Here is a 26,259-nt window from a genome sequence, read left to right as displayed (position 1 = left end):
GTCTCCCTATGTGCTGGGGACACGGTGGAGAACAAAAGACTGTCCTGGGTCTACAGGAGCCCACTAGTCTAGAGCCAAGACAGACGAGTCACGGGCAAGTTCAACACGGTGTGATAAGCCCCACGGGGGGGCGGGGTAAGGAGAAGCCTCCTGCGCCACCTGGAAGGTACATCTAACTGGGTCTTGAGGGATCAGGGAAGACTGTGCAGGGAAACTATCTCTTCTCTCTGAGCCTACATTGCTTCCCGTATAAATGGGAAAGTATATGTAAAAGTGACCTTCCCCAGCAGTCAGCAAGAAAATGCTCCATTTCTGTCATCCTCCGAGAATAGCAATAAAAATGCCTGAATAGCATGCTGCAAGTTACTCCAAGTGCTCACAGACCGTGCCGCTCTGTTTTTTAGTGGGGGGAGAGGAGGTCGTTTAAAGGAGAGCTACCCAGGAAAGCCAGCCTTGCTCCGATCACCGCACCTCAATCCTCCGGCTGTGCCTAAAAATCTCCCACCGCTGGGGCAGAGAGGAGGGTTTTATCACCTCCTTATCCTACCTACTTGGCTCCAGCCAACCATGGTCAACATGACGAATAGAACCAGACCGCCTGGGATCAAATTCAGACTACACCAGTCATTTTGCTCTGTGATCTTGGGAAAGTTACTTAGCTTCTCTGGTCTTCAGTTTCTTTATCTATACAAGATTTGGATATAATAATAGTGCCCGCCTCATAGAACTGTTCTGAGTATAAATGTGTTAGTGTGTGCAAACTACTTAGAAAAGTACCTAAATTAGGCAAGCATCATTAAATGTTAATTATCTTCACTATCACCCTTGTCCTCCTCCTCCTCATCAAGATCTTCATCATATGATGAGCACAGTCCCACAGAGAAAGCATTTATACTGGCGGCACCCTCCTTGTGTAGTCTCATTGAGAGGTTGGGTGTGGGGGGATAGAGTGGGAGTATGGGATTAACAGATGCACACTATAATATATAAAATAGATAAACACAAGGATTTACTGTATAGCACAGGGCACAGGGAACTATATTCAATATCTTGTAATAAACTATAATGGAAAAGAATTTTAAGAAAAGAATATATATAATTATATGTATAACTGAATCACTTTGCTGTACACATGAAACTAACACAATATTGTAAATCAACTATACTTCAATAATAAAAAAAAAAGATGTTGGGTTTGACTCAAACCCAGGCTTCACTGCCACTAGCTGTGTTGTCATTTGGAGCCTCAACTTCCTCATCTGTGAAATGGGCTAATAAGAGGACCCATAGTATGGTATTGTTGTCAGATTAAATGAGCTCACCTATAGAAAGCATCCAGTAGAACCTCTGGAACAAAAGGAGCTCTTGGTAAATGGTCATGGCTGGGTTGCTACTAGGTTAACACAGAGGAAGTCAATGTTTACATCTCATCCGACTGTAGTCACTCTCTCCTTTAAGAAGGGCGGGGGGGACATACTTCATATAAGTGAGAAATAAATCTTACTGCTTCCTTGGCCTCTCAGAGACTGTGAAAGAAAACAAAAACATTTTAGACTCCTGCTAGTTCTCCCTGCTACTGGAAGTTGGACCCGAAGTAGTTGGCCCATTATTTAGCAGAGCACAGTAATTAGTCTGTGTAAATGCAAAAGCAGCCTCAGCGCTGAGTAAGGAAAGAACTAAATTGCACTGAACGTTGAAATGTGGTGCCTGGATTTCCCTGGGAAGGGGTGAGTGAGGAGAACTTGAAAGGGAAAAAAGGGGGGCCTAGCATCATGGAAGTGGCTTGGTGGCTGGAGGGCCTTTCAGGAACAGAAATGTCTAAGATTTCATATTTGGTAATTTGTGTTGCTTCCATATAACCTTCTCATGTAACATCAAAACTATAGCAAAAGCCACTCTCTGTGATGTTCTGAGAATAAAACACTGAACGAAAGGCACGTTTCACATATCAAGGATAAAGATTCAGGAGAGCTGTGGTCCATGTAGATGCTGAGGCAGGTCTATAAACTCACCCATCCAGTGAAAGCAGGAACTTGGAAGTTTTTATGAGAAGAACAAGACACCCTCAGCCTACCCCATCCTTGGGCATTCTTGGAGGATGGGGGGGAATGTATATGTGGGATGGGGCTCCCACAGTTTCATGTGAAGGATGCTCAGCCGTCATCTGGCTTGTGAAATCATCCTCATTGTCCAAATCCCTACCTGACATCTCAGCTTGAGTGTCTAGTGGTCTTTCACATGTTGCACAGCCAGAAGAGAACTCTCTCTTTTTACCCTGCCCCTGCCCCTCCCCAGGGCCTCAATTTTCCCCAGCATGGGAAATGACATTCCCATTCACTCAGTGGCACAGACCCCCAATCTACCCATTTTACTTGATGGTTCTTTTCCATAGTGCCACCAGACCCATCAATATAGCCTATTGACTCCAACCTCCAAACATTTCTCAGATCTGTCTGCATCCCCACTTCTTCTCACCCCGTTGCCACCATCCTCCATCCTCACCTGGGCAATGGTCTCCCAACTGAGCTTCCATTCTTTCCCTACCCCTCACTCCCATGCCTCCACCCCTTCTGGAACACGGTCGGCCAGCCAGGGTCATCTTTAATAAAAAGTAAAGTAGGAAATTTACTATCTCTTCCCTACTTCAAATCTGAGTTTAGGATGAAAGCCAAACTCATTTTATCATTGCTCATGGGCTCTGATCCTGCTCACCCTCTGACCGCATCACCGACCCCTCCTCCACCCCCTCTACTCTACTCCACTACCCTTCCTTCTCTCCTCACACATCCCAAGCTCAGTGCCACCTTAGAGCCCTGACAGCAGCCCCGACAGAGTCCTGACTACCTGTCCCCAAATGCCCACTTTCCGACCATTCAACTGAAAGGGACACTGGACAGAAGGGACACTTCTATCACAAGACACTGTTTAAACTTTCATGCATAGCACTGCTGCCATCGGAGAGTTGTCTTACTGACTTATTTGTCTGTTTATCCACTGGCCTCCCCAGTGGAATGCCAGCTCCATGAGAGCTAAGGATCTTTGTGTCCCCATCAGAACTGTGCCCCAGCAACTCAAGGGGTAGATGAGTGACCGCACGGGTGGGTTTTATTATCATTATACCATAGGCTCCTGTGACTCTGAAAACCTCCAGTGAGAACTGGAGATCGAGCACCATCCATGGTGGCTGTGGCTTCAGCAGAACCAAATTCTGAAGCCAAGGTGGACGTGCTAATTATTAAGCCAGGGCAGTTCCCAGCAGGAGGGCAATCACAGCTCTGAGTTAATATAAAGCTTAAGGCCGCAGTCATCTGAGGACAGATTCTACCAGTAAACACAAGAATGTCAAAGTTACTGAAAACCAGAACCTCCGGTTTTCCATCTCCCCTGAAATCCCATCTTCTCCTTAACCTGAGTCCCTGCACCCAAGTGAGGGCTTGATCACAACATTAACTCATTAAACCACTGACAGACAAAATAAAGAGCCATTTCATCAACTGGGAAGTCCGGAACTGCATTGCAATTAGGTGGGTTCTGTGAACCTCTCCAAGGGTAACGGCTAGGAGGAGGCCAGGCATGGAAGCTCACTCCATCTCTGGGACCCAGGGTGGGCATCCTTGTACGGGCCAGCATGTCCTGCCACAGCTGCCAGGCTGAATCCTCAGCAGGGTGGGAGACTGAAGACGAAGGGGTTTGCCTACTGCATTTCCCAGGTGGCACCCTACTAGACAGCCATGAAGTTTGGCTACGAAGCACCTATAATCAAATGTGCATAGACATTGAGTTCAGCCAACACTCCCAGTAGCGGAAATGGCGATATTTTGCATCCTTTATGAATGTAAGTTCATCAAGATCTGGGTCTCCATCCCAAACAAGACTGACCCAGGACCTCCTTCCAGGGGAACCATAGAAGAAACTTTCCCAGTGTAAACTGATTCATTCTCAGTGACTTTGTTCAAGACTTCGCTAATGAAACAAAAAGAAATTCCCTCTCTTCAATTCTACTTATCTCACTTTTATTTTTCCCTCTTGTCTTAGATGAATTGATAGTTCTTTTTTTTCCAAGGATAACCTCTCCACCCAAGCTTTCATCTTCAGTGTTTTCCATCTACTTTTCAGATATTGTCCCATCTAGTATTGACCTCTGCTTGATATTATAAATTCTCTCCTTCCCACTGACTTCTCACCTACAGAATAAGGTTTCCTCATTCCTAATAAAAAGCATTCCTTGACCCTACTTCCCCTGGAAATTTCTCCCGTGCCCCACTTCATCACCAGATTCATTGATAGGGAGTTTACCTACTCGTGCAGGCTACCAAGCTTCAGCTCCCTAATCATTTCTCATGCCTTTAAACTCTTCCTTTTACCATTTCACTCTCTGACCTGTCACAAAGTCATGGTGATCTCCTGATACCCAAATCCAACAGCTTTTTCTTAGTCCTCATTCAACACAGATGAATCCCAAGTCCTTCAGGGTCTGACCAAAGCTCACCTAAGCTCTCTCATCAATAGCTATCTTGCCCATGACTAGGGGCACTCACTTATCTTGTCAGACATAGATATGATCAGGATTCTGGAATTCCAGGAAGCAGAGAACACACAGAGACTTATCATAATATTGTGTATTACTTCACTGTGCATGGCCATCTCAGTGACCAGAGCTGAATTCTCTTTGCAACCCTGATGCATAGCCCTGTACTTTGAGTTAAGTTTAGAGACTCATTCAATCCTGGCATATCATTAAGAGAATGTGTGCCACTGAGGCAGAAAAATCCTCAGTGAGTCATATGGGTGAACTTCCATGGAAACTGGAAATACTCCTTCCTGGGAGATCTTTCAAAGGAAAGGAGCATTTAATTAATGCCTTAGTTAACAACTTTTGAAAATGAACAGCTATTTATCAAGCACACACGGTGCTGAGCACGGTGGCATTAGCAGTTTTGCAGATCGGTGCACCAGCTGTAACAGGACCTGGGGAAGGGGAGGGGGGAGTTAGGCAGGCAGGAAGCAAGCCAGACCTGAGGCGGCTGCAGTGGCAGGGCCGATTCCTGGGTACGCACTGTGCTCTCTGCTTCCTGGGCTGGGGTAGGTCCTGCCGAGGGCATGACTGAATGAAATAAGCAAGAAATGGACACTAGTATGTTAGTGAGGGCACCAGGCCCCCTTTGGCCTGGGCATCAGTGGCTGCTCCAATCGCCTACAACTGCTTCTTTGCAATCCCATTGCAGGGAGGGAGAAAGACGGTCTCTCAGAGGTCCTTCCCATGCTGTACTTCCTTGATTCCCAGCTAGCCTGGCTTCCAGGAGAATGCCAGAGAGCCTCATATGGTGGGGCACACATGCCTGAGTGGGTTTCCAGGGCTGGCATCCACGGCCCCTCCCTCAGCCTGGCAGAGAGGAAGGACTAGCGCCCAGGGATCCTGGAATACACATGGCATCTTGGCAGCCGCCTCTAACAGATGACCCACGAACAGCTTGCCTGGGCTGTAGGTAGTGACACAAACCTAATTGCGCTCATTGGTCTCCATTTCAGTGCTCCTCCCAGGCCCAGTTTTTCTTTCCCTTCCCTGTTACCACCCGATCTCAATCCTTAATATCACCCCCTTATGCTTGTCTGTGCCCCCATATGTTTGGGTTCTTTCTGGACCATCTGCTGTGCTGTCCATATACCTTTCCTTTCCCCAGGACCTCCTCTCCAGCAGGTAAGAGCCCAGGAACTCAGAAGAGGGGATGGTCCGTTTCTCCTCCTGGTCAGCCTCTGTCCCATGCCCACCCCAGAAGGACACTAAGGGCCCTTTTAGGAAAAGAGGAGGGGGCTCACTGGAACCCCAGCATGCTCTTTGCTGTCACCATTGAGACCTGCCACAGAGAAAACACGACTATCGCTTGGCCTCCAAAGCTGCAGATTTAGATAATCTCATGATCAGTCTCTCCACCGCTTCATCTTTCCTGTTGCTATTTCCTTGAATCCGCTCCAGCTGGTTGACTTCTCTCCAGTTTGGGCCCCTCTTTTTTGGCTGGAAATGTCTCGCTCTGAATCGTCTGTGGCCTTTCTTGTAGCCAGCTTCAATCTCTACTGCTGTGCCCCACTCAGTATGTTCCCAGGTGGCCACCTGCTTAAAGGCCAGGGCAGGAGGTCAGGGTACATGGGGACTGCCTCCCAACACTCACCCTGACCTTGAGAAAGTCAAGCTGCCACGCTTGGTCAGCCATCTGTACGACATATGAGATTAGAGGCTTCACTCAGAATCCCATTAACATTTCTGGACTGTGCAGCTCAGAATCCCCAAACCTAAAATGTGGTAAGACTCTGGCCAGAAGAGCCCTTTGGAGAACAACATTATGGGAATATTGGCAGTGCTTTGAAGTCACCTGGGCCAAGGTAAGGACCCCTACACTCACCAACTTTGTATCCTGGGCTCTGAAGACATCATGTTCCAGAAGGAGATGGCTTCCCTAAGTTAGCTCTCTGTTACAAGAGGACAGCTGTCTTAAGGAGAGCCCACTGGCTACTTGGGGATTCTTGGGGAGTCCCTAAATACCCAGGGGTGTCTGCAGTGGGCCACAAGGCAGGGATGCAGGGACACACAGCGCCTCTGGTGGGCGCTGCCGCTCAGCTATCCCCCTCATTCAGCTTAGCTACCAAAAGTATGGAAATGCCTGCTGTTATTCATAAGAATAGAAAAATAAAACAAAATAAGCCAAGGTTCCAAACAGTAAAATAAAGATGGTATATCCACACAGTGGAACATTATCCAGCCATTAAAAATCATGCTGCAACTCTGTGTTTACTGAGGCTGTGGAGAATCTCATTCTCATATATTATTACTGAGGGTACACATTGGTATGACCTCATATGGGTTATAGGTACAAAATAGGTATACCAAATAGCCTGTGGGGATTATTTGGCCCTGTATTAATGTTGTTTTTAGGTTCAACCACATTTATTTAGGCTTATTATATTTTTGATCAATCTATTGAAGTTATTTGTAAGAGCAAAATATTATAAAGAAATTAAATGAATTTGGATACACCAAGGCAATGGAATAGTATGTATCTCTAAAAAAAAAACAATGAGCAATTTCTCTCAGAGCTCCAAAAAGCTTGAAGGGGGAATACTGTAAAGCACAGGATAATATGTGTGATATAGTTTTACATGTGCAAAATGGAGGAAAAACAAGAGCATATATTAATATTTGTTTATAGATAATTTGTTTAGATATAATTCATAAGGACACACAATAACAGTGGTTACCTGCGTGGTGATGGTGGTGGTGGTACAATGAACCTGCAGATGAGGGACAGGTGTAGGAAGAATTCATGTATATATGTAACATATATATAATATATATTATATATATACAATAACTGAGGTAAACAATACCTTAATAAAGTTTGTATATAAAATATTTTACATCAACATATTACATATATTACATATATCATACATATAAACTTTATTTTACATATATATTTACATATAAATAAATAAACTTTATTGAGGTATTATTTACCTACCATAAAACTCACCCATTTTAATGTACAATTCAATGATTTTTAGTAAATCTACCAGTGGCACAACCATCACCATAATCCAGTTTTAGTGCATTTTCATCACCCCAATATGATCTCTTGGGTCCATTTACAGGTAATCCCCATTCCCAACCCCAAACCTAGGCAACCACTAATCTACTTCTTGTCTACATAGATTTGCCTCTTCTGGACATTTCATAGAAGTGGCATCGTGCAAAACAGGATCTTTCGTGTCCTGCTTCTTTCACTACTTAGCATATTGTTTTTGATGTTCATTCAGGTAGCATATATCAGTACTCCATTCCTTTCTATTGTTGAGTAGTATTCCATTGTTTGTGTATCCCATATTTTGTTTATCATCAGTTGATACACATTTGGCTTGTTTCTACTTTTTGGCTATTTTGAAAAATGCTGCTATGAACATTCATGCACAAGTTGTGTGTGTGTGTGTGTGTGTGTGTATACGTGTTTGAACCATGTGAATAGATTATCTATAAAAAGTCTTTAAAATTGCAAAAGATTAGTTAAATGGCACATGAAACAATCTTATAAAAAAGGAAGTAGCAAAGCAATGAGTGTGTGTGTGCACGTGCACATAGAATGATTTGATTCTGTTTAATAATTAAATAAGAACATAAAAAAGATTTGAAAGGCAGCAAGCTAAAATGTTAACAGTGTTGTCTCTGGGTGATGGGACTGTGGATAATTTATGTGTTTGTGTGCTTTTCTGTATTTCAACAAATTGTCTACTGTGAATATAAATTACTTTTGTAATCAGAAACAAACCACAATGCTATTAGAAGAAAAAACCCATCATACCCATTCAATTTCTCCAAGGTCTTTACCTCTCTGTTGCAGAAAGATACCCTCCCAATAGTCCCCACACAGGGGAGGGGAGAGTGAATCCTATCTCTCTCTCTCTCTCTCTCTCTCTCTGTTTAATGCTGGTCACAGCATCCAGAAAACAGCAGATCCCCAATAAATACAAATCAATTTTGGAGACCTCAAGATCAGTCTCCATGGCAACCTGACAAGGGCATGACACTATATGAGCACCGCCCCAGCGTGGAGATGGTCCAGCACAAAGAACACCTGACTTGAACAGCCCGAGGCTGCCAATGGACCATAGTATTTATCTATGTGGCAATGGGATCAGGCTTCCCAGACTCAAAGAGGTAGACATCTCTCTAAATGATGGAACATTGAAAGTCTGAACTGATCATCCTGATTGTGGGTTCCCTGAACTGTCATTTCTGTTTATACAGCTGCAAACAGATGTCATGATTCAATATTTTCCAGAACTACATTTAAGAACTAAGTGTCCTTCCTCTATGTTTACCTCATTCACAATTTCATCATATTGCTTCATAATTACTCATTTGTCTGCACCAGGCCTGTCCCTTACATTTGTAGGACCTGGGACAATAGAATAATGAGAAGCTCACATCTCACATGTTCAAAAATTCAGAAGTCATAAATCAAGCTAACACGCTCTTAAATAAGGTACATCCTATCTTCCTACTCTATTGAATATATTTTCAGAATGAGCTGAAGAACCAGGTACAAATTTAGACATCTCAGGCTCCTTGGAGCTGGGAGTTGGGACATGCGGTGCCAGAGAGCTGGCCCCCGGCTTGCTCCCCTTTTCCATTGCACAGCCAAAGAAGCGCCAGGTGCCCCAGACTGAACCACCCCCTCACCCCCTCACTCACACTCCCCTCTGCCCCCAAACAGCAGCCTCTTGGCCAACTCTTGGGCTTTACAGGGCACACACCTGCAGTGCAGCCCACCCTTAGGAGAAAAGACCAACGGACAGGCCTGTACGTGCCCTGAAAGTGGGCTAAGGACCATTTTGGTAAGGAATTCTGGTTTAGGCAACTGCAACTTTATCTAGAAGGGGCGTGGGACAGGAGCTGTGGATGCCATGGCCCTCGGACTCCTGGCAGCTGAAGGAGGGCCCTGAAAAGTATGAAAACCCTCTTGCCCAAGATTAAGGGATACCGATCTGTATTCCCACTAGACTGGATTTCTTGACCTTGGCACTACTGACATTTTGGGTCAGGTAATTCATTGTTATAGGGGCTGTCAGTTATGGGGGCTATACCCTTATTTGTGATAATCAAACTCCCTGGGAGACAAGTCACCCCTTCCCCCAATAAGAACCAATGCAATAGACCGTGAAGCTCTGGAGGGCAGGAAATACAACTGCTTCACTTAGTGGCAGAGTTCATGCTATAGTGTAGATGCCCAACAACTGTTTGAAGGATGAATCAATGAACCAACATCAACTCATGATCTCAGAGGCATTCTTGAAAGACCCTATTTTCCTGGTGAGGATTGTGAAATACTGGGGACAAAGGACTCCTCAGAACAAGCTGAGAGCTGTTCTTGATCCCCCAGATATAAATGATAACTCTGGGTTATAAAGGTAAAAACGTTAGGAAGCATAAACACGGTGTCGTGCGCCCAGGACCCCAAGGATTGGACAACTCCCTCTGTCTGACGTATGTATAGAGTTGACCCGAGGAGGCTCCTTAAGACCTTATGCATTTCATGGTCCAATCTTTCTCCACCAAAGCTGCCCAGGTTAGGTGAATGAGGGAGGGGCCAGGGTCTCTAAACTTAAATAGACTCTCCTAAGGGAATCCTAAGGGAGACACTCTTAAGGGACTCCTAAGGGAGACACTCCTAAGGGACTCCTAAGGGACCTGTTTCTGGTAGAACACTGCTAAGCCCTACATGTCCCTTAGACAAATCCAAATGCGATGCACAATGAGGGCTATCATGCACATGATGAGACTTCTGACCTGCAAGGTGCTGATTGCAAAAGCTCTTCATCCCCCTGACATTCATTCTCCCTGTCCTCACCATTGGGATTTTGCAAACCCTGTTCATGCTGAGTCTCTTCAATCGGCCAATAATATTTACTGTTGCATCAAGCCCATGGTCCTTCTCCAGGGCAAGCACGCACCCAACCTCCCAGTTTTCTTTATAATAGATGAATTCCTTCTTGTACGGTTCCCACATTGCTAGCAGCCGAGCATACATGGTTATATCCAGTTGGGTTTGGGTTGGCACTTTAGGGGCAGTGGTGATGTTTGCATGAAGAAATGAATTTCTGATGGAGTCCGACACTTGGAGCAAAGTGCATAACTGGTACCATTCACTGGTACCAAGGGAACCTAGACTTGATTTCAGAATCTGCTCATGCCTCAGTTTTCCCTAGAGTGGCAGGTCTCAAAATGTGGTCCAAATAGCCCTGGTGGCCCTGAGACCCTCTCAGGAGATCCATGTGTCAAAACTATTTTCCTAGGAATACTAAGATGGTCTGTCCTTTTGTTCACTCTCATTCTCTCACAGGTATATGAGGAGTTTTTCCAGTGACTTCCTGACATGTGATGGCATCATTGCTCTGATGGCTAAATAAAATGTGTGTGTGTGTGTGTGTGTGTGCGCTTGTGTCTTCCAATGTTTCTCAGTTTTAATTTAAATTACAGTAATTAAACTCTTCAAGGTCCTTGTAATTTTTGAGTGTAAAGGGGTTCCAAGACCAGAAAGTTTGAGAACCACCGTCCTAGAGCAAGAATGCTAGTCATACTTCTACAGCATTGAAAGTAGGGAGTGGGGAAAAAAATATTTGGAAGACCTTTCTGTGAGGTAGAGTAAGTTACCGAATATAAAAATAAGTACACTTTCAGAGTTTTATAACAGGAGTGTCACTGTGACATTTTAACTGCAAAATGTTCTCTAGGTTCTTCGAAGTGGAAAAAAAACAAGTCTAGAAAAAAAGCGAAAGTATTAATATTTTCAGTAAAAGCAATACATCTTAAACACAATATTGCTTGTTTGGAGGTTTACCGATGATCTGATTTGCACCTGGACCAGCCTCAACTCAAACACCCCCAACCCGTCCAAAGATTGGCTCTATTTGTTGGCATCCCTGAGAGCATCAATTACACTTGCAATTTTAAATTTAACTGCAATTTTGAGATTATCAGTGGCTTTCAGTTACCCATGCTATAGAATCAGGATGTATTATCAACCAGAAGTATTTTTGTTAATATCTAAACAACATCACTGAGGAAGATAAACAGATGAAAGACCCCATTCCCTCTAGCTTTAACACCAATCCTTCCATCACATCTGATTTTCCCTTTTTAAATTTCTTTAATTCCTTTTCCCCCTTCACGTAACATAGATGCTCTTTTCTTGCCACCCTCACCCAAGTGCCTAGGTGTTCTGACCACATGGCATCATTCATACACCCAGCATGCCTAGAAGAGGCGTATGACAATTGGCTCCATTTTTTAGATGGAACGACTGACACATGAAATCCACCTTCCCAGATCAACATGGCCAACTGATGGCCAGGCCACCAAATGCTACCCAAGATACTACCCACCCATACTGGACCGGGGGTCCCCAGATCCTTGTTTGAAGAGGCACAAGCTGGAAGCTGATGGGGGCATTTCTAGAAACTGCCTCTCCCCGACTCACATAAGCAAAAGCCATGAATTTTCTTAATTAAAAGAACAATAATAGTAATCATAATAACAGATAAGGAGAGGTCAAGAACATGTCACCAACAAGAAAAGTTTTACCATTTCAAGGCTGGGGCAGATGGATCGTGAACTACCATCTCAAGCCCAGCCACTTTTCTACATCCAGCTTCCATCTTCTGCGCTATAAATAATTCAGAGTTTTCTTTTTTCCTAAATATCACAAAGCCAAGTCGGAATTTTTATGTGAAGGATTCTGCTGTGTCCCTCTCTCCCTCCTCCTCTCCCTCCCTAGCCAGCCCAGGCAACTCCCAGGAGAACGACCCCTCAAGCTTTAACATTTATTCTTTGACATTTCAGACTGTTTGTTAGGCAGAGCTGCCTTCTTGAGATCAAAGTTGGAAAATCTTGCCAAGAACTCCCGCTTGGCCCTGTCCGACTGTGACAGCGAGGGTCTATTAACCTCCAAGCATCTGCTTCCTTCCTCTTCGGGAGAAATCCACCAACCCTCACCCAGAAAGGCAGGCATCCTCTCCCTCTTCCACCCTCCCCAGCACTCCAGGAGGGGGCAGAGGTCACCCTTCCCACGTGATACACTAAGACACTCAGCAGAGAGAGACAGACCCCAGAACCAAAAGATGTCCCCCACTAGGAGACAACAGTGACTCACGGGGACATGGTATTTGGGACACCTGTCTGGGTAGGATCTTTTATCTGAGGAACAGCAAGCTCAGAGACAAATATGGAACAAGGAAAGGTAACTTACCCAAGTCATTTTGCTGGCGGTAGTGCTGAGACTGATGCCAGCTCTTCACTGCCGTGCACTACTGCTAGATGATGTCACCTCCACCTGCCTGGGAGGGTGACCAGGTTTAGGGCTGAAGTCTTAAGCTCTTACGTGAAGTGACTTACCATTTTCTTCTGAGGCATCGCAGTGAAGGGTTCCTGCACTTCACAAGAGCACCTACCCACCAGCTGCCAGAATCATTTCTTCCTCCATACAAAGCCGAGGGCCAAACTGGGGGACCGAACCTAAAGCTGGGCAAAGGTGTCGGGGTGTGGTGGTTCACCTTTTTTCTTCCTCTATTTTTTTTTTTTTTTTTTTTGTGGTGGTTCATCTTGATGTAAGAGGTCGGTGTTTGACTAACCCATCTTGCTTGGTTCTTCAAAAAGCTTCTGCCCACACCCTGACCCAGTGTTACCTAGAGTGTATGCATGAGTCTATTTAGAGTGAAGAATGTTTTATGTTCAATTAGATTGGGAAAGAGGTAGGATAAAAAGGGTTATTTAAAGGAGGACTTCTCAGAGCCTTTAGTATCCTAACATGCATGGTAAACCTACAAGAGGTTGGCTATACCATACAATGCTCTCCAAAGTTATTTGATGGGCTCTTAGCATCTTATGAAACTAGAGGGAAACATTTCCACAGCCAGGGAAAAGGAGAGTACTTGATCCTTACAACATGATTTATTTAATAACAAGTTGGGCATTCAAATGAAGACAGGACCCCATTGCAGAAACTGAAGCTTTCCCAGAAAACTGATCAATCCATGTAGGGCAGTAGTTGGTCAAGTGGCTGACCCACAAAATTACTAAGATGGCCAAAGATACCATCCTGAAAATGCACAGTGGTGTCATTCTGGTCTTTTTAATGACCAGATTGTCCATTTGGTATCAAAGGTACTATGCAGCAATTGCCTGTTATAATACCGGGAAATGTCAAGTTGACAGCCATAAAGATTGAACGATTCCATGAGTCATTCACACATGAACTCAGAATTTCAGTTCTCGCAGGAAGGACATTCTCAGAATATATTCTTTATTCATGGTGCCTCTTCTACCCACCCTCCCCCTCAGAGTCAAGTTCTCACTGGCCAGCTCTGCATCTGGCTCCCTCTGAAGCAAAAGGTTTTGGTCCAGAGCTGTGGCTCTAAGATGGGAGCGACAAGAGATATCCTGGCTGTGCCCTCTCAGCCAGCGTGAGTTTTCAGAGACCTAACGCTCATGACAAAAATTGCTTTGAGATTTTCTCTCAGGTTCTCTGTCACGTGAGTCTTTTTCTCAGAATTAATAGCAAGAGAAGGCTGACACGTTGGTGTATACATAATACGTGGGCTGGACTTAGCATCTAGCCTGCATTCCGGAATTTTCCTTCTCCCTAAGATTGCTTGTAGGAGGGCCCTGGGAGAGGTGCCTACATTGGTTGGCCCATGGGACACAGACTTTAGGACTTGTCCTTCTTGACTGTGGCAGCAGGAGGGCAGATCTTGGAGACAGTTTGTCTGGCCAGTGCTGAGAGGGTTGGCAGTGAGACAGCGTTTGTAGGTCCAGGGGTCTCCTGTGTTATGGAATCTAAATGCTCTCAGCTCCAAACTCAAGGACATTCCATGTCTCCCTGCTCCCAACACCCTCGAGAACATGGCTGTGAGCAGTAAATATCTCTCTAGGCCTGTCCAGCTACTAAGAACCATGGCACAGACTGTAGACAGATGTCGTTCCTCCAAGAGCACCCAGGACCGCTTCCCCCGAGCCCCACACCTTCTCTTCCCCTGAGAACTCCATCTGGGAGTCAGGATCACATGACCTTTGGCCAAAGGCTGTTGCAAACGTTGCAACGTAATGGACATTGCACTGCAATTTTAAAACATTATCACGAGGGCCAAACCAGACCAAAGCAGGTGTGCGCTTCAGAGTAAAAAAGTAGGTGGCATTTCAGAGATCTATAAAAGAAGTATCACCAGGCCATATTTGACAGCAGTGAAGTCACTTTACAGGGGTCAGGTCCTTGCCCTTCTCACTGCAGAGTAAACGTAGGGACAAGAGAGGGAAGCCTTGTCCCTTGTCTTTTGAAGGGAAATAGGCCGGTTGCTCCACTGAGGTCCCCAAAGGCCGAACCAGCCTTCATTTTGCTGCCATGGTAACAGCACACGGGAGGTAGAAACGGGGAGGGGGAAAGAGAGCTCCACAGACAAGCTGAGTGTCACTGTCAGCCACCAAGGCCTCCGCCATTACTCACCCAAGTCAGGCTTGGTGGGCTTTTTCTGAACTGACATGACACTCTGTTCCTCAAACTTGGATGGAGCCACAAGTCGGACACAACTCTGGAACTCATACCTTTGCGCAGCCTCAACCCTTGGTCTTCAAACCTTCTCCATAGCCATGTGGGCCATTCTGATCCACCTTCCAAACTCTCAGACAGCGCCTGACATCGCTCTTAGACAGGGTGTGAAGGGAGAATTGCTCTTTCCCTCTCAGAAAAGCCAAGCTCCGTTCTTCCTGCCTTATGCTGCATGCCCCTCCCTCCACTCTCAGCCAAATCAAAGTCAGGTTCATGGACATCAGAGAGGCCTTAAGCGGCTCCTATTTGCAGAGGGTCATGGGAAGACACGTGATCCTGAGAAGTCCAGGGCTGCCTCTGGTCTGAGTAGGAAGCTCACGCATCCCCTGTTTTCCAGGCTTGAAAGTCTCACCAAAGCCCTCAGTCAGGATTTCTCTACAGCTTGGCTCTTCCCTGGGAACTTGGAAATCCTGCCTTTCTCCTCTACCCAAGTAGTTCCATATTCCTTCCCAAACTGGACCTGCATGGACCTGGCATTGCCTTTGGCACAGAATCTGAGCCATCAGCATCCTGTGTCCCTCTAGGATCTGTGCTTCTCAGAGATCCTCCTGCCTTTCTTGTTTCTTTCTTGCATGGGAGCCGAACAGGCTGTTGTCAAAGGCTAACCCCAATATCTCCCTCACTCTCCCCAGTTCTCACCATGCCCCACCCCCAAACCTGGAGACTATCTGAGCAACGCATCCGCCTCCAGCTGGAAGGCAAAGGGTGTGGGGAAAGAAGAGCTACTGCTCTCAGGTACACACCCAGGAGGGGACAGGGTCCTGATGGAAAGAGACGAAAAGGCAGCGAGCTCTTCGGCCTCATCACCCACCCAATCTCCTCCCCGAGCAAGCAGAGCTTAAGTCCCAGGGGCAAACTGGGGTCACTTTATCGAAGGAGGAATTGGGATTAAAATCCTACCCTCAGAATCCTGATGAAATTTCCAAACCACGTGCAAAAGCAGACGAGAAACCTGATCTCTTGCCAGCAAGAGATCTTCAACTCACTTTGGGTTCAAGGAGGGTGGAAGGAGGCTTATTTAGCTCTGAGATATATGATTAGATCTTGGCTGAGGTTTTCTTGAGAGGTGAGCAGGGCAGGTGGGGGGGGGGTATGGGATTTCTAAAGGCAAAATGCAGAACCAGAGCTATCCAAGGCAACTGAGGCCACAGGCCGCGTCGCCCACGTCCCCAGCAGTACAGTGGGGATGTCAGGGGTGGGGCAAAGCTAGGGGTGTGGGGGAGTAGAGCTTCAGGCCTCCTGGACAATTCGGATGCAGACCAGGTTCCCTGAAGCTCCCACCCTCCTTGCTGCCCCGTCGCCTCCTCTGCTGTCACACTGAAAAGTTTTCCCTCTGTCCTTCCCAAAGGAGCCTCAGAGCAGCCAGCAACTCTTCACCCTCAAGCCTCCCCGTCCGTCCCTCACTGCTACCCTCACCTTGCTCTCCATTTCAGAGTCACTCTGGCAGCCACCTGTGAGTGTAGCCGGAGCTCCGAGTCGGTAAACACTGAAGGAACAAAGGCCCTCCGCCTAATCCGTATCTGTCGCAGTCCAGGAAGCTACACACAATGAAGTCACCCTGCGTTGATCTGCCGGCTCCCGTGCTGTCTCCACCGCATCAAACCCTCCCTGGCGTCTAGCTCCTGTATCTGAGACGCTTGAGCCTCTGCTCAGGCCTGGCCTTGACCTGCAGGAGCTGGGCGGAGCCAAGGGAGGTGTCATGGCCCAGCACTAGGCTGAGGTCACACCTTCGGCTGGGGAGGGGGAGGATGTGGCGACTGGGAGCTCGGCTACAGAAAAGAATTCCCACATAAGAAGGGAGAGACAGGGTAGCCCAGAGCCCAGCTTCTTGGCTTCCAAATTGAAGATGCTTGGCATCTGCTCTTTCCCTGGGTGAGAAGCACATGGCCGAGCTTCCACACACCAGGAGGTCTTTGAGGAAGGGTGAAGAAAGTTCAGATGGGGGTGCAGAAGTCAGGCAAGGATCTTCCTTCCACTACCTTCCCGCCTGAAGCTGCTCACGCTTGCCCAGACCTGGGCAGCCTCACCTACCAACTTGAGGATGAGGTGTGTCTCAGCCAGCAAGTCCTTCTTCATATCAAAGATGCCACCCTTGTCTGTTTGGGGATCTCACCAACTGAAAACCAGATGATTCATCTTAGATGTAAGAACAACCACACTTTCAGGCATCAAGGGTCGCTAAATGCTAGAATGGGTGAAGAAGGAGCCTGGCAGATGTTCTTTTCAAAATCACCCTGTTCGGGTGTTTCCAGGAGGAAGTTAGGGATAGCATCTAGCCCCAAAGACCCCTGAAGGACTTCATCTAGGGAGCCAGGGGGAGGCTATGATTGTGGAGACCCCAGGGCTGCAGCTTTCCAGGAGCAGAAGATGGGCTGCTCTGTGGGGGCAGCTGAACAGCCAAGAGCACCAGGAGGTCAAAGAGACCCCATGTCAGTCCTGGCTCTGCCACTCACAGCTGTGAAAACCTGGCCTAGTGATTACTAACTCTTTCTAAGCTTCAGCTTCCTCATGGGTCAGATGTGCCTGGCGCTGAATAGGTGCTTCATAAGTTCGACATAATGATTGTTACTAATGCTCCCCAGGAAAGCCCATTCTTTGGAGCTTGGCAACCAGTTCCAGGATCTGGCCACACAACCCTAGTGAAAGACTCAGGTCCTCTCCAGAGCATGTCCCTGGTAGGCCCTACAACTGAGTTGACCACAGTCCTACAGCTTCTTAAGGGTACAGTGAGTTCCCCACCCTCTGAGCTTCAGGGAATAGGGTTCAGAACCAGGGCCCCTCAATCACTCCTTCCAGAATGAAGATCCAGAGAGCACATGGGCAAGCACGCTGGGTTCATGGATTGAACCTTTGCCACGAAATCCCCTAGGACCAAAATGTAAGCTCAAGTCCAAGAAAGCCACTGTGAAATCCTGTGGGTGAGATTCCAAACACAGAGCTACAGGTCTTGTTGGTCCCCTGAGCCTCCCTGCCTGAAGCCAGTCCAAGCCAGCATCCTTGGCGGGCTGAGTTCCACTCTCCAGGCCTCCCCTGTGCCAGCTCTGACTGCCCCAGAGCCTCTAACGTTGGTGTAGATGCCATGGGACTTCAGGGCCCAGCAGGAAAGCATGGGAAACAGAGTCCTGGACACTCAACACAGCTGCCCAGTCTCAGCCAGTCCTCATTTCCTCCCGGCAACTTTTTCATGCTTCCCTGCCATCTGCCATGGTCTCTTCTGCTGCTTTAGACCTTCTCAGCGCTCTGAGATGTTCTCACTTGCAGCACAAGGCCTTGCCTTACACTTTACAGGCAAAATAGAAGCCACCAGACAAGAACTCTCTCACTCCCTTGCCCACCCCAAACCTCTAAACCCTCATCTTTTCCTCTTCCTCCTGCTGCACCAGGAGAGCTCTCCCTCCATGCGGCTGATCCTTCCTCCTGAGGATGGGTGCTTTTCTTTCCCGTCTTCCCAGGGGCCGTTTCTATTCATCATCTTTTCTCCCATGCATTGGCAGGCTCTACGCATCCTGATAAAACAAAACTTAAATATCTCTAGTTATTAATAATGAACTTCTCCCTAGAATCCATGCAGCCTGATGGTCCCAAAGACAGTCTCAACCCTTGGGCCATCCCTGGTCCAATCCTGGAACCCTTGAGAACAGGAGAACGTGGAGCTGGGGCAACCCCATACCCAGGCCACTCTATAGAAAAGGAGCGTCCATTGGGGGTGAGGTGAGGTGAGGGCTCAAACCAAGCTAGACTTAAATAAGAGATTGAGTAAGGGTAAGTAGAAAAAGCACCAACCTAGTCGAATCAATCCCTGTTGGACTTCCACCTTGAGCTCACCCACCTTACTTCTGCATGCCTCATCTTTACTTCCTAAGTAAGAAGCCCCAAAAAAGCCTACTGAGACCAAGGAAAGGGTCAAAATCTTCCCAGCCCCCGACCTCCTCTCTTGTTCCAAATCTCCTACATACAAATTCCCTTCCTCCTAAAAGGAAGACACTGTAAGTTACAGAAGGCATTTTGACCCTTCTAGCTGGGTCAGGGCCCAGGAACCAAGGGCAGACAGATACAGCCAGCTCATCTAAGCATTTTAGCCTCAGTAGGACCCCAGGACTCTTCTGCCTCTCCTTTTCTGGTAGCCCACATGAGACCTGACATGAGAGTTTGGCCTACCTTAGTGCGTATGTGTCTGGGGTGGGGAGGGGCAGGGGGTGGTCTCTGGATGATCGGCAGGTTGGCCTGCAAGCCCAGACCCCCCGTCTTCCTCTGGGCAAGGTCACTTCCCCAAGATCCATAAGGGAGATATAAAACCACTCCAACCAAGGGAAAAATTACATTGGCTTACTGGTGCACCAAAGATAAAGGATCCCTCAACCCCACTCCCAGACCCCCTTTCACATCAGCTCTGAAGAAAGAATCTCCATAAGCTTTGGCTGTTTGGACAGTAGAAGAGTCTCCAGCCACCAAGGAGACAAGGGTCTCAGTAACCTGAGTTGTACCTGAAAGAGTCAGGTTTGAACCTGGCTTCTGTCTCTTGTGCTGTGTGACCCTGAGTGAACCATTCTACTCTCTGTGCCTCTAATTCTTTCTCAGTAAGATGAGGAAACACTTCACTGTATAGACTCAGCCTGTATCTGAAGGGGTCTCAGTGAAAGCAACCAATGGAACAGATTGTAAAATCCTTTGCAAACAGGACTTGGCTAAGAAACTTCTTTAAAAGAGTAATAGTAAAATAGGGGGGAATTAAAAAACAGGGTAGCCTGAAATTTCTATGTATCTTTAATATTCTTTGCAAAATTGCCAAATAAGAGGTCTGATCCAGTCATTTCATTAGAAAATAAAGTGTTTATTAAGAAACTATACACTGAACACTCCTATATGTCTCTGCGGAAACACAACGCCCCATGGTCATAGCACAAGGTGAGGAAAATGGCAGAATAAAAGATGCTGGGATGGATGGAGCCTGGGAGGCTGGAAATGAGGTAATGATTTACAATAATTAAAAGACATCATCCTCAAGCTTACTCCTTAAAGCCACACTCAGGAGGGGGCCCTGGCCCAAAGGGTCGGCAGGACACAATGGGGAACAGCCAGACATGAAGCAATGGGGACCAGGATGGCGGGGAGCTTGGGGGGGCTAAATAAACACACTTCTAGGCCCTGGAGAGAACCTGAATCCCCATGTGATACTCTGAACATTCAGGTGCCCGGGAGGCCACCCCAGATACTGGGCAAGAACTTGGAAAGCTCTGCATTTTTAAAGCCCATGGAGGTGTCTGCAGAATCAGGCTGGGAACCCGACGTGAAGAACCACCATCCACAGGACTCAGGACCTAAAGCCCTAAGTGGGAATCCTAACCCCCAGGGAAATTTCCCAAGGCAGAGAATCTATTATCTATTACTGTACATCATCACTCCAAAACGTAGTGGGTTAAAACCACCACCATTTTGTCCTACGAGCTCCCCATGGTTGGCCCCCTCTTCCATGCTCCACCCCCAAGGGGGCAGCCTGTGCTGACCCCCTACAACGGAGGCACCATGGGGTGGGTGGGGGGGAACTAGGCCAAGCCCAAAGTCCACTCAGCCAACATGGCAGCAAATCTGGGAGAGGTTCAGGCCCTACAACTGTACCTTTCCTATTGAAGCAGGGGGAAAAGCATCCCTTTCCCTCTCCCCAGTGGATCAAGTTGAAAATCGGGGAAACGAACCTCCCTCTTTGGGAGAGGGTGGCCATGGAGTAAGGCATGAGTCAAAGCAAGCAAAGTAAACACATATATTGACCAGAGAACGGGATGACACTTCCATTGGAGCCATGAGAGGGGCTGGAGGAGGCCAATTTTTACTTCTCTTCCCCTTCAGTTCATCTTGGCCTTGAAATGGTGATTCCATTGGGTGCCAAAAGTTCTCAGAGTCAAGAATAAGTAAAAGTGGGGGAAGAGAGCCAATCCCGGGATCATGGAACAGCAGGAAGGGCCTTGGTCCCTGATTCCCTTGGTCCCTTGTGGTCCTAGCAGGATGCCCAATTCACAGGCAAGACCTCCTGCAGCCAAAGCTTGTCGGAACTGCAGATCTAGGGGCCAAGAAGGAGCCCTGGAGAAATCCTCTTCTCCAAGGAGTTTTCTAATACCACTCACTGTGAGCCGTTCCAGAGAGAAGAGGAAGTAGGGGGAAAGTGTGTCCAAAAAAAAGGTATGGTTTTCTCCACCAAAAAATATATATATATATAGAAAATGATTGGTTTCCATTCTTTCCTCTGAGACCTAATCTGGTGCCAATACTTGGGCCTGGCTCCCTCTCCTCTCACCGCGCCGTCTCCACCTCTGCTTAGATGTTCTTCCCCACGGGAGGCTGCAGGGCGACGAGGTCACTAAGAGGATGGCCTGGTATCCTAGGGAGAGCCAGGGAGACCCCACGCTTCCAAGCGGGGAAAGTGAGGCCGGAGCACGGCTGGACTTCATCAGGCTTTCTCGTGGTGGTTGGGTTGTTTGTGGAAAGCAAGAGAATGGCTAGTGTGTTTAAGAGATGGTTCCTGGTGCACAGGTTTTTAATTCTCTTTATTGGCTCTTAAGATGATGGCAGGAGCTGCCTTGGAGGCCAGAAAAAAAAGGAGCACAGTGATGATTGGAGGGAAAGGGCAACCCTGCCAGTGGCGGATGGGGGCAAACACCCGTCTTGGTGGTGATAAAGGATGCAGGGGCACCGGCGGCTTGTGTAGTTTCTACTTAGCTTCCCCGGATCCAAACAGAACCATGCCTAGAGCTTCCAACCTCTCAGAGGACCCAGCCTACCAAGGTGACATCAAAACAGGGAGGCTTAAAAGGAGTTTTTAAAAGCCATGACGTCCTTTGCTGAAATAAACATTGACATCCTCAACATAGATGCCATGGTTAAGAGGCTTGGAATGTCCGGGAAGGCTTATTGGATTCAACATAATTTCTCTGAAACCTATAAAACACAAAAACAAAAAAACAGAAAAACAGAAAAAGCAAAATAAAGTAAAAACCAAAACCCCCAAAGAAGATCAAAACTAGAAGGGGAAACACAGAGGGAGCCTGAAAGGTAGGGGGAAGAGCTGGAGATACGGGATACGGACACAGATATATTGGGAACAGCCAAATGAATTCTCAGCAAAAGGGAAGGATAGGAGGAGGGGATTAACTTAAAACCAAGCATGGTCAGAGAAACTGGAAACACTCCACTTTTGCTGCTGCCTCCACTGGACCGAGGAAGGGACGTGAGCAAAACGTTTGGGGGCTTGGCCTTGGATTGTCCTGGAAGAGGAGGGGAGGGGCAGCCTCATCTAAGTAGGAGGAGGCCCTGACGATGAGCTTGAGAGGGAGGTGGGAACAGGGCATAATCGCTAGGGTGCCTGGGGGGGCAAAGGGGTGGGAGGAGATTGCTCTCCAGACCTTACATTCTTAAGGGATACCTGAGGGCCATTTCTAATCCTAGGAGCTGGGATAATGTGAACCACCTTTGACTGCACCAGGTTGGGGGCACTGTACATTCAAGACTATAAACTCCTTCTCCTTCACTTTTTCCTCTCATTTCACCCAGTCAGTGCAATGATGGCTGATCTCTCAGCCCTCCCATAATTCCAAGTCTCGTAGGGGATGGAATACCCTGGAGGGGTAGCATTGGTGGCCATCAAGCCATGGGCAGCCTCAAGCAAGGAGGGCTTCCATGCTAGCTCAGCTCCTCTCTGGCCCACACTGCCATGGACGGAATTAGGATGTCCAGAGACGTTGGGTGCTCCTGATCAAATCTCCAGAAGGAGGTTTTCCAGTCAACCCTGGATTAAAATAATGTCTATAAAATAAGTGTGTGGGTGTTTACGTGCATGTGCAGACAAGATAGGAGTAAGCCAGTCTTTTTAGGAAAGCTGTGTGCAGGTATGTGAAGAGCATAATGGGCAGCTAGACGTTGAGGCTATCATGGGGAGAGATCGAGTTGGTAGCACTGAGACTTTCCCCTCCTCATTCTGAGGACATATTACGATCAAAACAGAGTTGAGTCATCTTGGATGCTGGGTGCCCTCCTTCTGCAGGGAGCGGGGTTAGATTGTGGAGATGGAGGAAAGTTCCTCACCGATGAGGTCATGTTTAGAGGGAGACTTGGTTTCAACTTGAGATGTTTCTGTGCTAGCATCACTGTGCTAACCCAGGACAAGGGCTCTCTTGGGTCTGAGGCAGGGGGAAGGCAGGCCATTGGTCTAGAGGGTCTGTGACTCCATTGTTTCTCTCCAGGCCATGGTCCCTCTCTCTCTTGTCCCAGATGCCTCACCTAGGCCCTGTGAAGTATCCTGGCCTGGAAGAGTTCCCTCACCTGAGGGATTTTAGTACCAATCCCACACTAGGCACCTAGTCATCCCTGAATCCTCTGGGACCTACAGAAACTTCATGAGGTCTTAAGATCTTAAGAAATAAAATTGGTGAGGGGGACAGGGGGTCTGTACTGCATACAAAGACGTCAAAGGAGGTAACTCACCATGTGACCTTGGGTAAGACACTTCCCCACTCTGGACCTCAGGTTCCTCATATATATAGTGAGTTGATGGGACTAGATGATCTCTATTGTCCTTCAAGTTTAATATCCCATGATTGTCTATGTTTGAAAAGACCCCTGGCAGAAGAGGCAGACATGGGGGAATTAATGGTCAGTATTGAGCCCCATGTGCAAAGACATGGGGAAGTATTTTTCTTAAGTGCACAAGGCCAGAAACAGAAATCCAGGTGTTCCCAGCTCCTGTACTCACACTGCTTTACCTGTAGGGGCACCTGCTTTATTTTAGGCATAAAATCTAGATACATGGTCCTCTGAGTATCACACAGTGGCATTAAGGAACTGCATGAGGGGATCACCATAAACTCTGTCCAACCTTTCCCTACCATGCTTACCCACCCCCATCCCTCTTCTTGGGCCGGGGGAATCCTGAACTTGTGGCCATCACTGCTTTTGTCAATGCCATTTCCGGGGCTGGAAGGAAGATTTCTATGAACTGAGCTGATGATCCCACAGGTCTTGAGACCACCTTTTTGGCCCCTTCTCTCCTAGAAAAGAAATTCAGCTACTCTCCAAGAAGAAACAACATGACAAGGGGGAATGAAGAGGAGAAGAGACGGGGTGTTTGGCCCCTTGAAATCGTTCTTGCCTCAGTTAGGGCATAAACAGAACGACAAAAGCTGTTGGTTCCCTAGAGACCTGACAACTCTAAGTCCTATGAAAGAGGTATGATAGCTTGTGAGTGAAATCTCCCTTGAAGGCCATGCAGTATCGTGGGCCCTGGAAGGCTCCATGTCGGATCCATTAAAGGCAGGGGCCAAGCCTCTGCCAAGGTCCCTGAAGCCACCTCCGTGAACATGAGCCTTTTCCCATATGAGCCGGGATCTGAAGTTTGTTTCCTCTGGAACTCTTTCCCAGATGGAGCCTTTCCAAGATTCTAAATGCTGAGGCCTTATAGTGTAAGAGTCACCGCTCCAAAATCCTCCATTCCTCCCCCTTTCACTCAGAACAACCCCAGAGCAGGAAGGAAAAGGCATATGCTCGGGGGAGGGCAGGGGGACAAGGACCACCATGGACCTGGACTGGGAAAGGGAGAGATGGCTGGAGGAAAGGCCAAAGAGGAGCAAATATACTTCTGAAGAAAGCCTCGCCCCCAGTGGCCCATGGACCCTCACGTCTAACCTTTTCCTCCATCTGTCAACAGCTGTCCCCAGAGTCATCCAGCACAAAGCTACTCGTAGGCCCTCTGTAATTCAGAACAGAGCCTGGTCTTCAGGGACTGTCTAGGTGTATGTTTTCTGAGAAGCAAGCCAGAGACTCTGGGATCGTTTTGGGAAGGGAGGGAAGCTGGGAAGGAAGAGGCTAGGGGGTGCTAAGCACCCAGAGAATTGGATGAAAGCTTTTGGAGCCAATCCCATTGGGCCAAAAGCCAGTTAAATCTTCAAGGGCAAGTTCTTTAATATTCACTGCAGCAAGAGAAGGGCTGCCTTCTATGGCCGTGCAACACAAAGGATGGCCTAGACCTTCACACCTCTCTGTTTTTCTGAGAATCTTGTAAATCCTAATCATCTCATCCTCTCTGGGGTTTCATTCCAGCCCCACTCTCTTGCTCTGGCCTTGGAAGTCTAGCGCTACCAGCTTTCCAGGCACCCACCAGTGAGAACTTCCCTTGCATCTTCTGTCTACACACTCATTTGACTTTGGATTCTCAAGGCCTCCCTTTCTGTCCCTGCTTCTTCCTTTTTGTTATCCGACATGGTAATTTTATTCCCTAACCCCATAAAGTGGGTTTGGGTTATGGCCTTGATAAAAGGCCCAATACCAAATGGAGCCCTATTGGATTATTTCCCAACATTCCCTCGTCAAATGTTTTCATTCATCCTCTTAAAGTCGCTACATCGCAGAAACGCTTAGCATTTACATAGCATTGGCTGTGAGAAAGAGGAGGTTGATATACACAGGAGTCCTGGCACTGAGGTCATGGGTGGCTTAATCATAGGGAATCAGAGGCACAGAGCAGTTGAGATCCTTGTCCAGAGACAGAGTGAGAGCAGGAGGGGTCCACAGGATAGATGTCAGGGTGGGGAGCCTGCGTTGTACCCCACCCCAGTCAGGGGGCATTCTAGCCACACCCTCTACACCATTCCCCAAGGGGTGAGAAGATGTGAAATGTCTTGAAGCATGCTGTGGGCAGGCATGGGCTAAAGAAGGGAGACTCAAGCAATGCCCGGCTATAACAGCCCTACCATCCAATGCATCACTGATCACCCTGGAATCCAAAGACCTGTATAAGCTAGTGATGGTGCCAGGCACTGCTTACAGATAATTCAGTATCTCTATTTTATTTTATTTTATTTGCTGCACCACGCAGCCTGTGGGATCTTAGTTCCCCGATCAGGGATTGAACCCAGGCCCTGGCAGTGGAAGAGCAGGGTCCTAACCACTGGACCACCAGGGAAGTCCCTCCAATATCTTTTAAAAGTTGATATTATTAACTCTATTTTACATGTGGGAAAACTGAGGCTCAGTAATATATATTTAAAAAAAAAAACCAAGTACACTTTGTGGCAGAGTCTGATATTGAACATTGAACCAAGTTTTTCATAACCTTAAACTCCTTATAATT

At 47.3% G+C, this 26,259-nt stretch overlaps 1 protein-coding gene and 1 long non-coding RNA gene across 7 annotated transcripts in view; one reads left to right on the top strand and one right to left on the bottom strand.

Annotated features, from left to right (window-relative positions):
- Positions 1-26,259, bottom strand: part of NTRK3 (neurotrophic receptor tyrosine kinase 3) — a 371,411-nt gene that overhangs the window by 66,927 nt on the left and 278,225 nt on the right. Inside the window, exons 13-14 of one of the 6 annotated variants that reach the window (XM_059912523.1) lie at positions 23,619-23,753; positions 19,957-22,076 (exon numbers count right to left, since the gene is read on the bottom strand). The exons of 4 other annotated variants lie outside the window; for them this stretch is intronic. In XM_059912523.1, the coding sequence (XP_059768506.1) occupies positions 21,958-22,076; positions 23,619-23,753 (254 nt within the window). In that variant the 3' untranslated portion in view covers positions 19,957-21,957. Of the gene's footprint in view, positions 1-19,956; positions 22,077-23,618; positions 23,754-26,259 lie in introns of those variants that run through there. One more of the 6 variants, XM_059912524.1, reaches the window with a different exon arrangement.
- Positions 6,273-26,259, top strand: part of LOC132359147 (uncharacterized) — a 67,510-nt gene continuing 47,523 nt past the window's right edge. Inside the window, exon 1 of the long non-coding RNA XR_009500738.1 lies at positions 6,273-6,378. This is a non-coding gene — a long non-coding RNA (uncharacterized LOC132359147). The remainder of the gene's footprint in view (positions 6,379-26,259) is intronic.

The sequence above is a fragment of the Balaenoptera ricei genome, chromosome 2, assembly GCF_028023285.1.
Source record: "Balaenoptera ricei isolate mBalRic1 chromosome 2, mBalRic1.hap2, whole genome shotgun sequence".
Classification (NCBI taxonomy): domain Eukaryota; kingdom Metazoa; phylum Chordata; class Mammalia; order Artiodactyla; family Balaenopteridae; genus Balaenoptera; species Balaenoptera ricei.
This window is presented reverse-complemented; position numbering and strand designations above follow the sequence as displayed.